Consider the following 14,212-nt stretch of genomic DNA (forward strand, 5'->3'; position numbering starts at 1 on the left):
ACCACTAGTGCTCAAGAGCGCCAACGTATTTATGGACAACAGGTGCATGTACCAGTGAGGCTGACGGAAACTAGGAACTTGTATATATCTCTTGCCTTTTGACCCACCCCCCATTTCTATCATTCTTCATTATGCATCCTTTTGGTAGGATGGTTGCTGAAAAAGAGCAGCCAGTGATTCGCATTGCTCAACATGATATGGTATAGACCTGAAAAAACAAAATAGCAAGCGTTACTCTTGTGGATTTGTTGCTAATGATATTGTGTGGGGTGTCATGGGTTTTGGAAAATGGTCAGGACATACCTTCACGTACTAAGGGTGAGGTTATTCCTCAGGCTCTAAAGAAAAGGACAACACTGACAAATGTGATTTTAGATACACATAACAGATTCTTTGGGAAAGGGACAGCTTGTTACCCCACTGATTGTCACTAGTTTATGGACTGCATATCCATTGTCACTTGTCAATTATACATATACTCATCCAACCAGATTCACTGAAGTGAAGAGTTTTTGGTTTTTATTATCCAGGTCCCTGCTTATATTCTAGAAAGCCCCAGGGGACGGGTTATCCCGGGTGTGATAATACCTATTATGATAATTTTTATATGGAACAGAAGCTCACATTAGTGGGTTGGCATTACAAAGAACAGGTAGTTACTCGGGAGGCTGGTTATTATCCTGCTTGTTGCCCGATGGTTAATAGCACGGATACTTCCTTATATATCAATTGTTCTGGAATAGTATTGTACAAAAATACAATTTCTTTGGTGAATGAAAAGGATCCGAGCACATTTGGAATGTACACTAGATATGCAGCAGTATATTATGAAGGACCAATCTATGCACATCCAGGGTTTTATTTTGTGTCCAACGGTACTTATTCTAATGTCCATAATGGTACAGATGTTTCTCTTGGGATGGTGTTACCTTTGGGTGTACCTTGCAAGTATGGTAGGCCCAACATCAGATGGGTGAAAAGAACATTGAAAAAAGATTTGAGGGAGTGACTCATATAGAGGTCAATAAGTAGAGCAGTGGAATAACTTTTGGATACATTCTTTCTTCCATACTTACTTTGGTGGTACTGCCATGGCCAGGGGTGAGTATGCCAGAGAATACTTTGGTTGCAAGCTGCAAACACTGTCTAACACCACCGTAGCAGCTTTAAGTGACATCACCACTCAGAAAGTATGCAAATATATTCTGAGCAGACTAGATATGCAGTTATTTTCATCTTAGCTAAGAGTGGAGGTGTGTGTGCTGTAGTAGGGGACCAATGTGTAGTCGGGATCAAGATTATGGAGAAGAATATTACTAAACACATATTAGACATCCTTGAGAATGTCAAGGGAATGGAAAGTCGGAATTGTAGTTGGTCACTTTTTGGTAACGCAGGTTAGATTTTTGAGAAGGCAATTTACCCGATTGTGGTGCTGGTGCTTTGTTGTGTCCTTATCCAGTGCCTTCCCTTTTGTTGTTCATATTGCACTACCATTCTCACTCCTAAAAGGAAAATATCCATTCATGATACCAATGCTGCGATTAAGGTTCAGAAAGAAATAGACTACCTCATGAATATCGAATAGGGCAGTTTTGAGACTTCTCTCCTCACTGTGTCCCTCCCTGATGCAGAGAATATGGAATGCTCATAAGGAGTTTATTCGTGGTCTCCTGTTCTTGTATTTTTCTTGCTGCCGTTAAAGAGTCTTTTAGCTCATGCTAAAAGGAGGGTCTGTTAGAATAGAAATGTTTATGCTTTTGCATTGCTCTATGTAAGTTAGAAGTTGCTGCACCATTTTCTAGTTCAGGCGCCATTTTGAATTATGATCGAAACCAATCCTTCGCTATTTTGGAGTAAAGGCCTTGGTTAGGTTTTGCTCTCTAAAGTTGGGTTTTGCTTCACTAATGAATAGACTGTTCTTATTAGTGCATGCCTTTCTTTCTAGACAGAGGCCCTCTCCCAATTGTCTGGTGATAGGCCCGACTGGAGCAACCTTGAACTTTGCAACTTTGTGCAAGATAGGAGTGCTGAGATTGTGTTTTTTTGTATTTCATTGCTTAGCGGCAACTGCCTGGAAAATTTCACTATGGGCGTGTTTTAGCCCAGTTACGAAACGTACATAATGAATCTTAATGCTTGTTGATTTCAGTCCATGAGCTGCCCTTCTAGCAACTGGGCAGACTGGGCTCTGCTCTGCGTGTACTCTGAAGAAACAGATAGTGGTTTGTATTCTCTACTGTCTGACCGACTCTTAATTTGGTATGGAAGGCTGAGCGGTGGTCATTAGTGAGCGGGGTGACCCTAAACGGTTAACTTCCTTCAACCCCACGCAGATAAATGTTTATGTCCACCTTCTGGCTGATATAGGGAAAGCATTTGGTCTCATTTGGTTCTCTTATGCTGATGAAATGCAGATTACTTGGTCTCTTTGTTCAGAGGATAATAACATGTCATCTACTCATAGATATGCCTAGCTTCAAAGGCACGGTGAATGAGGGAAAATTGTTTAAAGCTTATTGGAAATTAAGACTGAGGTTCTTGAGGTGGGAAATCAGCCTCACTTTTGGGGCCCATGATGGTGGCATGATGATCTAGGTATTCCTAAACAGGTCATTAAAGATCTTGGATAATGGCAAGAAAAAAAAGCTCATTATTGTCTATCAAATAAATAAACAGTCTGCTAGTTATTTTGGCCTGCTTAGATGCCTTTGAAAATCTTATGGCTCCAGCCTATTTCTATCCAAAGCATGATTGTTCAGGCCTTGATCTTCTACCCACTGAACTATGGTATTATACTGTACTTGAGGGCTGGTAAATCTCTGAAAAGGCTTCAGATTGTTTAGAACACTGCTGCATGCCACCTGTGCCACACTGGTTTCTATTCAGCTTCGTAATCGTCACTGTCATTCTATAGACAAGCGTATCCAGTTTAAAGCATCAGAGCTACATGGATAAGACTGACTCAGTCAACCTACATTTTTAAGAATGCTTGTTCTTTCCCATATCCTCCAACCGTTCTCTGTGCTCTGGCAGTCAGAACCTAGCAGTGAATCCTTGAGTCAACTTGGCCAAACAAGGAGGGCAATCCATTGCATATTTAGGACTCAAACTTCAGAACTCTTTCTCCTTCTACGAGACGTTGCACCTCACTTCAGGCTTACCTTAAGCTACTGAAAAAATGGCTAATCTAATCTGTCAGTATGTCACTAGCTGTTGTGCCTGTGCCTGGAATACCTTTGCACTTTATAAATCAGATTAACAAACCATTAAATACCCAAGCAGGTAGAAGTCACTTTTACACAAATTCAGATTTATTCAGTTTTGTTTTTAATAAAGAACACCCTAACAAGGAAAATCAGAGCAGTTAATTCAAGGTAAAAAGAATTTACATTTTTACTCACTGGTTAAAATTTGCCTTTGAAGGGGATACGCTATCCATGTGCTTATGAAAAATTATGTTCTCAGCTGTAGAGAAAAAAAAAACAAAAAACAGAAGAACTGTCTTGAGGATGACTTTATACTTTACAAATTATTATTGAAAACATGGAGGGACTTTTGTCACACAAACAAAGACTATAGTTTGCAGATATCTATATAGTAACCTCCACTCCTTGTCTTCCAGGCAGATATTTCTTAGGTTCTCCGGCATTGGCCTTTTTCCCAGATTCACAAGCTATGTGGCATATGTCTCAGAACTGCCTTGTAACAGTCCTGCTAGTCTCATTTGCGGAAAGGGACATAATTTTTTCATGAAGTCTTCTGGTAGCTTTAGTGTGATACATGCCCTAGTCAGGTAAATTTGCATGCACAACAGACAATAGTGCAACCACAAACTAAACCCTCAAAAGACTGAATTACTCTCACTTTCCTATTCCCTCTTTGCTCTATGCTGAACGAGTTAACTGTAGTCTGCATAACTGACAGCTCGACAGGGGATACAAAATATTTATGTGGAGTTTTCTTCGGTTTGACTTTCAAGGTCCTTTGCTGAGAGACTGGCTAAGGGAGCTTCCTAGGTGGAGAATGATACATCTATAACTACTAATTTGTAACAGCTCGATTAATTCATTGGTAGGCCCATCAGTTTTTCTTTCTGCTCAGCTACCCTCAAGGTGATTTGAATTTCACCGTAATGAAAGATCTTCCAGGGTCCTGTGAAACCTGTTAAGGCTGCAATTTGAAATGCTCTCAATTGTGTACAACCCTCATCAGTACAGATTAAGCAGACAACAAGACTTTGCTCCTAAGGAGAGATGTCTTTGGTTACTGTAAAAACTAATTTAAACACTTTAGAACAGTAGACTGGGCTTACTAGCTAGAATATTAATTGTTTTAATAGTAAGTACGATTTTTTGTTTAAGCAAGGCAATACTGGGGAATTTGCACATCAGGGCTGAAATGTTTTTCAGAAAATTAGCATTAGGTTGTTCAAACAACTCTTTGGTCTCTAGGTGAACGTGTACAGACTATTTGTCATTGTCTTCACATTCAAGACTGCGTATTAGTGCAAACACTATCAATATTATCCAATTTCAGACTGAAGATAAGAAACTGTGGAGACACTTGTAAAAAAACAAAAAAACAACTGTGCTCAATATTTTGTTGCATTTCTTGAATGGGCATAAATAGATTCTGGAACACTTACAAAGGAAATGTTGCCTTGAATGTCTGAAGCCAAAAAATACCAAATATGGGGGGTCTCCTTGGGAATGCAGTATGCACAATCGATTATGTAATCTTAGAGCAGAAAAAAAAAAAAACTCGCTCAAGCATTGTTCATTTGATGACAAGTATCAAACTCGGGACAAAATAGAAGTTTGAAAGCCATATATTTTATAATTCAGTAGGAACTAAGAAATCAAGCCAGACCTCACTTGCCCTGAAAGGCCGGTCTGGAGAACACGCTGATCAGGTTTGCGATATTTTGGCATTTTTTTCCCAAAACCTGGAAACGCACTCCAATTTCCTTTGAGTAGGAACATATCCTTGCCAAGACCAAGGGTGTCCACCGGCAGACCGAGTGCAGCACGTTTTGGAAGTTGGAACGCAAATGCAATCAAAATGCTGGTTTATGATGCTGGTATTGGTCATCTGCTTCACAACTGGAATGTACCCCAATCAATCATGATAGGCCTGCCAGATCAACATGCTGAACAAGATGCTGGTTATATTCACAGAATTCCTAACCCTCAAAACATGGAAGTTTCCTTCAGTCTCTCATAGAGGAACATCCTTTCAATGCTTTACCCAAACCCCTGTTCCCCTGAATGTGGCGGTAGCAGACATGACTTAATGGGTTTCAACAGGGACCAACACACTAGACACCAGGAAAGGTTTTGATTGGGGTGGGGAAATTTCAAAGGGTGATGACTGCAATAGTTTGGCTCAAAGTAAGCCAGAACCATAGGGAATCTACTAATTCCAGACATTTCAGAAAACTAGAGACCGAGGGTAATCCAGGATGAGATAACGTTTGTCAAATAAAACATGTTTTATTTCTAAGAATCAACAGCAAACATCAAATTATGGGGGAAATACCTTTCTTCAGATTCTTTAGACAGTAAAATCGAGAATTTAGACAAATGGCAAAAGTCCTATTATACAATGTTCCCAAAACTCTGCATTTAAAATATTATTGTGTTGGTGGGCCAATTGCACATAACAGGAAAAAGTAAAGATTGTGGTCATGTGGAGAACAAATTTACAGTACATAGACTTTACAGTGTCACAGATTTGGTTTTCTACTCTCAAGTAAGAAACACTCACGAGATACTGCTTTTATTAGTATTAAGTGTAATAGACGTTTTGCTGTTCTCTGAAAATCCGTAACTTACTCATAAAAAGTCAGGACATTCTGTTTGTTTTTTCTTTTTTTTAAAACAATGACCTTTGACTTGTTTGGGTCATTCTGGGTTTAAAAAAAATAGTTGTGGCAACCAAGCGAGCCTTACCACACAGGACACCCACAGGTGTCAGGAGTTCAGAAATATTAGGGATTGATGGGTTTCCATAGGTGCTGGTGGACACAAGGCCCAAATACTGCAGCTACCTAAATGCCAAGAATCTCAACCTAGTGCCAAGATTCTTTCCTGTGGTGGCGTTCTTAGGACGTTTCCCTTCCCAGGAACTTAACTTGTGGGCTACCATTTTAATCTGGTGAAGAAGGGAAATTATCATGGAAAGAAAGTGCTATTATCTCTTAAATGTCTCACTTTTTTGGCTTCCTATTTTAAGTCAGTGTCTACAAAAAAAGGTTTTGGAAAACCTTCCTCTGAATCACCTGGCATTACGTATAGTACAAATGTCGCATAGCCCTAACTTCTAACCACTGGGCAAATTTCACAAACACACAGCTTTCATTCACCACAAACTTCTAGTCATTAGAGCGGTTGTACTCAATTGATGCATATTTGGCACATAGTGAAAAATCACAATAAACACAGCTGGAGGGGGGCGTGGCCAAGATGGCAAGCGGGTAAGACATGTTTTCCTCCCGAGAGACCAAATCTGCTGACATCCACGCAACACAGCCCCACAAGGCACGGGATTAAGTACAGGAAAACCTCCAGCCCAACGGCGATATCCAGAAGAATGAAATTGGGTTTGGAGGCTTGAAGCTGGCTTACCTTATGCCCTACGCAGCCGGGGCCTGGTGTAGAGAGCTTCGTGGTCGGGCCCCGAGGGCAGAGAGGGCTCTGGAGCCTGAGCGGAGCGATGTTGGATGGAGCCAGGGCGAACTCAGAGCACAGACACAGGCACGACAAGAGCATCTGACGAAGGTGAGGAGTGTGGCGGAACGCTCCAGGCGGAATACGGGGCCAAGAGATAGCGAACGGGCTACTGACTGCAGGAGGCAGGGTGAGGCCTGAGCGGAGCACGGACGAAGAGAGGCAGGGTTGACGCAGCACGCAGGAGAGCTGAGCCATAACATAGCCCCGAGACATTGGCCAGACAATCGGCTGACGCTGCGGGGGAAATTCAAGGCCGTCTGGAGACCCGGGGCGAACGCAGCTGCGAGGCCCTTGCTTTGGTGCCAGGCCGGGCCTTGGCAGGCCAGGCCAGCAGCTAACACATCGGCGCTAGGAGCCTGGGAGATATCGATCGGCCTAGCGGGCATCAACCAGACACATTGGCTGACGCCCAAGGCCTACAAGCTAGAAGAGTGACTGGTATGGGCTCTCCGCCTGCACCACCGGTGCTGCATGACGCGGGGCCCTTACTGGATTGACATTGGGGGCGCCGGAGACGTTGGCTGGGCACAGTGCAGTCCTTAGGGAGAACTGAGGGCGGTGCAGGTGCCGGGTCCCCATCGCCATTGTGAGGGACAGCGAGCGGAGCAGCCCCGACCGACACCAGCGCAGAGGCCCCGGTAGCAGGAAGGCGGTCATCAGAGAGGGTCCATCAGATAGCCTGGAGACCATGCCTCTAGCAACAAGATCAGAGCCAGAGAGGGGCATGCCAGTCAGCAAAAGGCCGAGCAGCAGGGTGCCTCGGCCAGATAAATAGCCTGGCGTGCCCCCCCTCCCCCAGCGGTAACAAACGGGAGCAGGGTTGGTCTTTGGCCTACGAAAGAAGACACCGGGCCGAGCTGTCCAAGGCCTGGGAGGAAGCAGAGACCCAAGAGCGCACAAAGGAGGCCGCAGAGCGATAAGATCAGCAGGGGGACTGCTAGCAGAGGCAACGCACGGCAAGGGGGGGGCCAACGGCCAGACTCATCGGCTGGCGCCCGTGCACTGCAGCAACACGCTCTCGGGGGACTGCTCCAGAGGCAGGGGTGCAAGCCTTGCCTCCGGTCACCGGGAAGCCAGCCACCAATCAGAGTGCCCCAAGTGGCAGCGCCGCTGGGCCCTGCAGCAATCGGCCACCGAAGCGCATCAGTGAGCACAACCAGGCAAGACAGTCAGGGACGAAGGGCCCTAATGCAGGGAGCACCAGCCGGCGAGCAGGCTCGCAGGCGTGTTGGGCCTAACGGGGCACGGTCGCTATGAGGGGGCATCGGCCAGAGACCTCGATTGGCGCCCGCTTTGCCTGGAGGCATTGTGGTCAACGGCAGAGCGAGAGAGGAGGGCGGCGGACGCAGTGGGGGGCCATCACTGCCCAGTAGAAGGACCGCCCTCAGGGGCGAGCAGTCTAGAGTAGTGATGACGATGACACGGACCGAGCCTCACCTGAGGCATGATCACCCGACGTTGACCCTCTGAAAGCAGGGAAAGGGGCGGCGGGCCCTCACTTGGGAAACCTTCGGGAGCGGAGCAGTGAATTCTAAGAGCCTGAAGACAATACGGCTGAGAGCCAAGCTCCGGCGCCCATGAAATCAGAAGCGGGCCTTTGTCGCGGCTGGAGTGGGCCCCCGCCCGAGGATCCACCTTGGCCGCGGCTGTCATGACGACGCAGCAAACCAAGAAAGACCGATCATTAAAGGATAGGCTCACTAAACCCATGCAGACGAGCCCCGATGCGGCGGAGGACCCGGTAACTCATGCGTTTCTAGAGACATTATTCAATACCCTACAGTGACGACTTTCAAATCCTGAAAAGCGAGGTGGCGGGGGAAGTGGGAGAGATCCGCCAGGACATGGATACTTTGGGAGATCTAGTGGACACGGTAGAAGACCAAGAGCAATCCAGAGAAGAAGAGGTGACAACTCCAGCAGGAGGTGATCCGCTTGAGGGAATCGACCTCCAGGCCCATACGGAGGATCTTGAAAACCGCTCTCGGCTGAACAACATTCGGGTGCGGGGGGTCCAGTTGGACGCAGAAGGGTCAGACATGGTCCAATATCTACAGGCCCTGTTTCGAGAGATACTCGGGGAGTCATCGGTCCTGGAGGTCCGCATTGATAGAGCCCACAGAGTTGGTTTGCGACGGGGGCCCCGGCGCCAGATATTCTCGCCTTCTTGCCGGACTACCCCCTGAAGGAACGCACTCTCCGGGAGGCCAGAGCAAAACAACGATCCAATACTAGGGCCACTCCATAGCGCTATATCAGGACTTAGCAGCAATAACCCTACAGAAAAGGCGAGACGTTCGCAAAGTGACCTCCCACCTACTTGACAAAGGAGTGGCATATTACTGGGGGTCATCCCTTTTGCATCATATTGAATTGGGAAGGCAGGCTACACCAGATCCGAACACTCCAAGAGGCCCGCAAGCTATTGGGCCTGCCGCTCCACAGCCCCAAAGAAAAGCTCACCACAAGTCAACGGCCGCCCCGAGAGCGATGGCAGAGAGTTGGAACGTGACGTCTCAGAAACTCCCAGGGGACACGACCCCGAGGCTATGGCGCAGGAACAAAAGGCAGCATTGGAGTCAGTGCTCAAAAACACAGCGTCTAATGATAGCTCCTGATCGAAGCGGGACTGATGCAAAGCAGAGAACGCAGTAAGGGGTGGAGGAGGGGCTTGGGAGCAGGGGGGGCGGGGTTCCATCTTTCGAGACACGTAATGTCTGTTCACCTTTTTTTCCAGATGCGCGCGACCAAGCCCTGTGGGCTATGGATATTGGGGAGGGTGGGGGGCTGGGGAGGTTCAGTTGGGGCGGGGGGGGGGGGGGGGGGGGGGGGGGAAGACTGGTGTGCTGACTGGGAATCCAAGCAAGCGTAGGCAGCACGGAGGGAGGGCTGAGGGGCGAGCAAAAGAGGTCACAGTTTTGCGGGGCGGCCCATGGGCAGATACAGCTGCTTGCGTTCACCTATATTCCATGACACCTTCAGAGTTACACATTCTCACTCTGAACATGCGCGGCCTAAATAGTCCTAACAAGCGGAGTTCCATATTGTCATATCTCGAAAACTCAGGGGCGGATGTGTGTCTCATACAGGAGACTCACCTTCTGTGCAAGGATTGGCCTACGATGAGGTCCAGAGCTTTCCCTCAACAGTTTTTCTCTTCCACCCAGGACAAAAAGGCAGGGGTGGCCATATTGGTGGGTAAACACTTTTATTAAGAAGGTAGGCGATAAGGTAGCGGAAGTCAAAGGGCGGATGTAAGCCTACAAGCTGCGGGTGGGGGGCTCGCCTCTGGTAGTAGGGTCCATTTATGCTCCCAACACTAGACAAGAGAAGTTCCTCAAGGCGACGATGTCCTAGAGGTCCAGGAGCAATGGGTACTTGTAGGAGGGGACTTAAATTTAGTTATGGATACGTCAGCGGATAGGTCTAGCCACAGGTACGCCCAGACAGGGGCAATTTCCGCGGAAGGGCGGCAGTGGCTGCAGAATCAGGGCTCGGATATTTGGCGGGCAGCTCACCCTCATGCCTCGCAATTCTCCTACTACTCCCACGCACATCACACTTATGCGCGTCTATACCACTTGCTGGGTACAACAGAGGTGAACACATTGGTGAGGGATGTCAGTATAACGCCGGCGGCCCTATCCGATCATGACGCGGTACAAGCGACTGTGGGTACCATAACCACGTAGGACAGTCGGGGGGTGGAGACAGAGAGGGCATGTTACATAAACCAGCCGTGCAGGAACAGATCCTCAAATGTATCACAGACTACCTCGACACAAACTACTCCCCCAATGTCTCCAGGTCTTTCTTGTGGGGGACTCTTAAAGCAGTGGAGAGGGGCGAACTGATTGCGATTTTCTCAGCCGAGAGCGTAGGTCTAAACGTGAACAGCTCACAGCCCAAGTTCTAGAGCTGGAGGGGGTACACTGCAGGACTGCGGCGCCCAGGGTTTGGCATCAACTGAATGCGGCGCGAGCTCAGTTAGCGGGACTCGACCTCGACAGGGCAGAGTATGCGGCGCTTAGGCTTAAGCACTCCTACTACATAGGTGACAGGACAGGGCGTATGCTTGTGAGCAAGCTGCGGGCCCGCACCTTACATTCTAAAGTACACTCTCTCAAGTTGACCTCGGGGACCATAGCTGAAAGCGATGAGGAGGTAGCTCGGGTCTTTCAAACATGCTATGCGGAGCTGTATCGTAGGGAGACCCCTTCACCTTCCCAGGTTGATGCCTATCTCAAGGAGACCTACATAACCGCCCTAGGTCCAACCCAGGCCGATACGTTAGATGTGCCCATACGCATAGAGGAGGTAATAGGGGTGATCTTGAGTCTCAAATCTTTGAAGTCACCGGGACCAGACAGTTTCTCGGCCGAGTTTTATAAAACATTTTGCACAGTGCTGGCCCCGGTATTGACAATTTTTTTTTAACTCCTTCACGGGACCGGGGAGATTCCCTCGGATATGCTAGTGGCTTCTTTAGGCATACTGCCGAAACCGGGAAAAGACTAATCCCTGTGCGGATCCTACCGACCGGTGTCACTGCTTAATGTGGATCTTAAGCTGTTTACGGGCATACTGGCAGCTAGACTGGGTCCCCTCATGCCAGGCATTATAGAACCCGACCAGTCTGGCTTTTCATGGGATTGTTGTCTAAGAGATGGCGCAGGATTCCAGAAATCACAGAGACATTACAGACATTCTAGTGGGTCCACTGGGGGCCGTTCTGGGGGTGCCTAATTATTGAACGTCAAGAATGAGCAAGGTCCCGTTTTGCGGATGCATAGCGCAGAATTCTGGAACTGTACATTAATGTATTGCTGAATGCCAATAAAAACAAAGTTAAACTTAACACAGGTGGAATTCGCTGGCTCTTTTATATATAGCGGGCTTTTGAAAGCAAGCATTTCCAATGCAATTGCTCTCACCTTTGGGACCTTATATGTATTTAGCTATGCAGCACATTAGCCTGGGTGCGGAAACATCTACTGTTCTTTGACATAGAGGTAAAGTAAGCACCAAACTGCGTGACACACCAGGTATGGGAACAAATGGAGAGAAATATTGCCTTTCAGCAGGAAATGGTATAGTCCAAAGCTCTATTTTTAATATAAAAGCAGGGCATTCGGTGGTTATATCAATGAAAATACAAGATGTGAAAAAAATATTGTCTAAGGGTGCTCGTGGAAGACAATTTCTATGGACTGGAATCTAGAGAATGCTAAATTGAATCTGGTATTTTACTGACCTGTTTTGGTTGTTTTCTCTCAAGAAAGTTAAAATAGAGGCAGTTGCCTTTTTTTTTTTTTAAGTTAGACCCTCAGCAGAAAGCAATTCTGGTATTTTACTGACCTCTGCTGGTTGTTTTCTATCAAGACAGTTAAATAAAGGCAGAATAAAAGAAAAAAAAAAGTCCCTAAGCGGAAGCAGACAAGTCCTAGGGCTGATCTCCAGAGCCCATAAAGTACATACACATATAAGCATATACTAAAGTATATACTAAAGTATTCCACCGGACTGAGAGCTGACAAGACGTGCTGAACTACAGATCGCGTAAATGATGCGACTGGCTTAAAATCCCAAATTTATTCAAGACATCATCCTTTTACCTCAAAAATCTTCATGGCCTCCTCCTGATTCACCAGGACTACAACTTTGACTGAGAAACCCTTCACGCCCGCAGATATTAACCAAAATCTGCGTTTGGGCTGTATACCCATCTGCACTGTCCTGAGGAAGACCCGCCGTGACGCTTATTATATTTTGCGCAGTACACAGGATCGAAACGTCGACGCACCCTTATATGTATACACAATGCTTCTGATCACAGATGAACTCACATAGGATCTTATAGCATATGTGAAAAACCATAAAGACATATCAAGAAATAATGTACCTTTCTATTCTACTTATTCACTTTTGCCCCATTTGAAATATATTGTACATACTATTTATCATCTCATGTCACTTTATCACCACAAGTCACCAATATTTTGCTCTTTTGAACTTATGTATTACGACAGCCCATAATACTTTATTCCCTTAAATTACCAAATTGCAAACTTTTTATTGGTGTGTGCTTTTTTCCTCATTTATCTGATATCTGTTACATGTAATGAATATTTTTTGAACTTTCTAAAAGAAATCAGAAATTCCCGACAGAACAATTGTATTCATATAATACGCCCACCCAGGTTCTGAGGGACACCAGGTCACCCCATTATTTTTGCTCATGAACGTATGTAGCAATGCCCACGTAGCTGACTGACAAATGTCAAGGACTGCTAATCTGCATGATGGCGCAGTGGTAGCAGCCTTAGTTTGGTGGAATGAGCACATAAGTCCTCTGGAGGCTTCGTCTTTGCCAGTGCTTAGCAGATTTTACACACAGCGCAACACATTGGTAGATGGTCCGCTTTTGCACTGTGGGAGAAACCAATAAAGAGGTGATCGTCCACCATCCACCTGATGTTTTTGGTGTGATAAATATAAAAGTACAGTACCCTTTCAGGTCCAAACAAAGTTTGTCTTCCTCCTTCGAAGAATGAGGTGGGGCAAACTGCAGAGAGGGTGATAGCCTGCCCAACATGAAAAGGGATAACCACTTTCAGCAGACAGCCAGCTCAGGTCCTCAACAAAAACCTATCTAGGAAGAATTGTGTATACAGTGGTTTGATAGAAAGAGCCCATAGCTACCTCACATGCCTGGCAAAGGTCACAGTGATGAGAAAGTGTTTTTAACATCAGAAAGCGTAAGGGGCAACTGTGTATTGGCTTAAAAGGAATGCACATCAAAAGTAAGAACTAAGTTTAAGGCCTACTGTGGCATCACAAAGGGTGTTGCTGGAAACAACTGTTGCAAACTTTAAAAAAAATCTCATCACATCAGTTGACCTAAATAAAGGCTAACCCGACAACTACAAAAATGCCAAAAAGCAGATAATTAGGCTTTAACAGTGCCCAAGGCAAATTCATTCTGGGCCAGGGACACAACAAGCAACAACACTTCAGAACACTTGGTTTGTTGGGCGTCAATTTGGTGGGTGCCACATCAAGCCACAAATTTATCTCAATGACTGGCATATCTCGATTTTGTCAAGGCATGCCTCTAGACTAAGATAAGATCAACTACCGCTGCACAATCTCCAAGCATGGAGATGCAAACTGTGCAGGCCCAATGCCGTACCCTGCCTCGGTGCTGCAGCAAAAAATCCTCCCAAAGAGGCAGTTCAATCAAAGAACAGATGCTCATGCTCAAATCCCAGGCACCACACTGTCCTAATCCAATCCAATGCCACTAGGATGACGTGGGTCCAGTTCTGATCTTTTTCAGAACTCTATGCAAAAGAAGCAGCAGCAGGAAGACAAACAATAGTGCCTGAGCTCCACTCTAAAAGGGATGCATCTCCAAGGAAGACCTGCCTTGAAACGCCATTGTGCAAAAGTGCGTGTTCTAGGCAGTGGTGAAATGA

The 14,212-nt window shown here is 46.3% G+C and overlaps 1 protein-coding gene across 8 annotated transcripts in view; it reads right to left on the minus strand.

Moving 5' to 3' along the window:
• The window catches only part of RBM44 (RNA binding motif protein 44), a 2,201,010-nt gene that overhangs the window by 1,434,242 nt on the left and 752,556 nt on the right, over positions 1-14,212 (minus strand). For 7 of the 8 annotated variants that reach the window (XM_085645048.1, XM_085645052.1, XM_085645050.1 and 4 more), the window contains one exon: positions 3,405-3,468. The exons of the other annotated variant lie outside the window; for it this stretch is intronic. In XM_085645048.1, coding sequence (XP_085501174.1) covers positions 3,405-3,468 — 64 coding nt within the window. The remainder of the gene's footprint in view (positions 1-3,404; positions 3,469-14,212) is intronic. 8 annotated transcript variants of the gene reach the window in all.

Source organism: Triturus cristatus, chromosome 3_1 (genome assembly GCF_964204655.1).
Source record: "Triturus cristatus chromosome 3_1, aTriCri1.1, whole genome shotgun sequence".
NCBI classification, from domain to species: domain Eukaryota; kingdom Metazoa; phylum Chordata; class Amphibia; order Caudata; family Salamandridae; genus Triturus; species Triturus cristatus.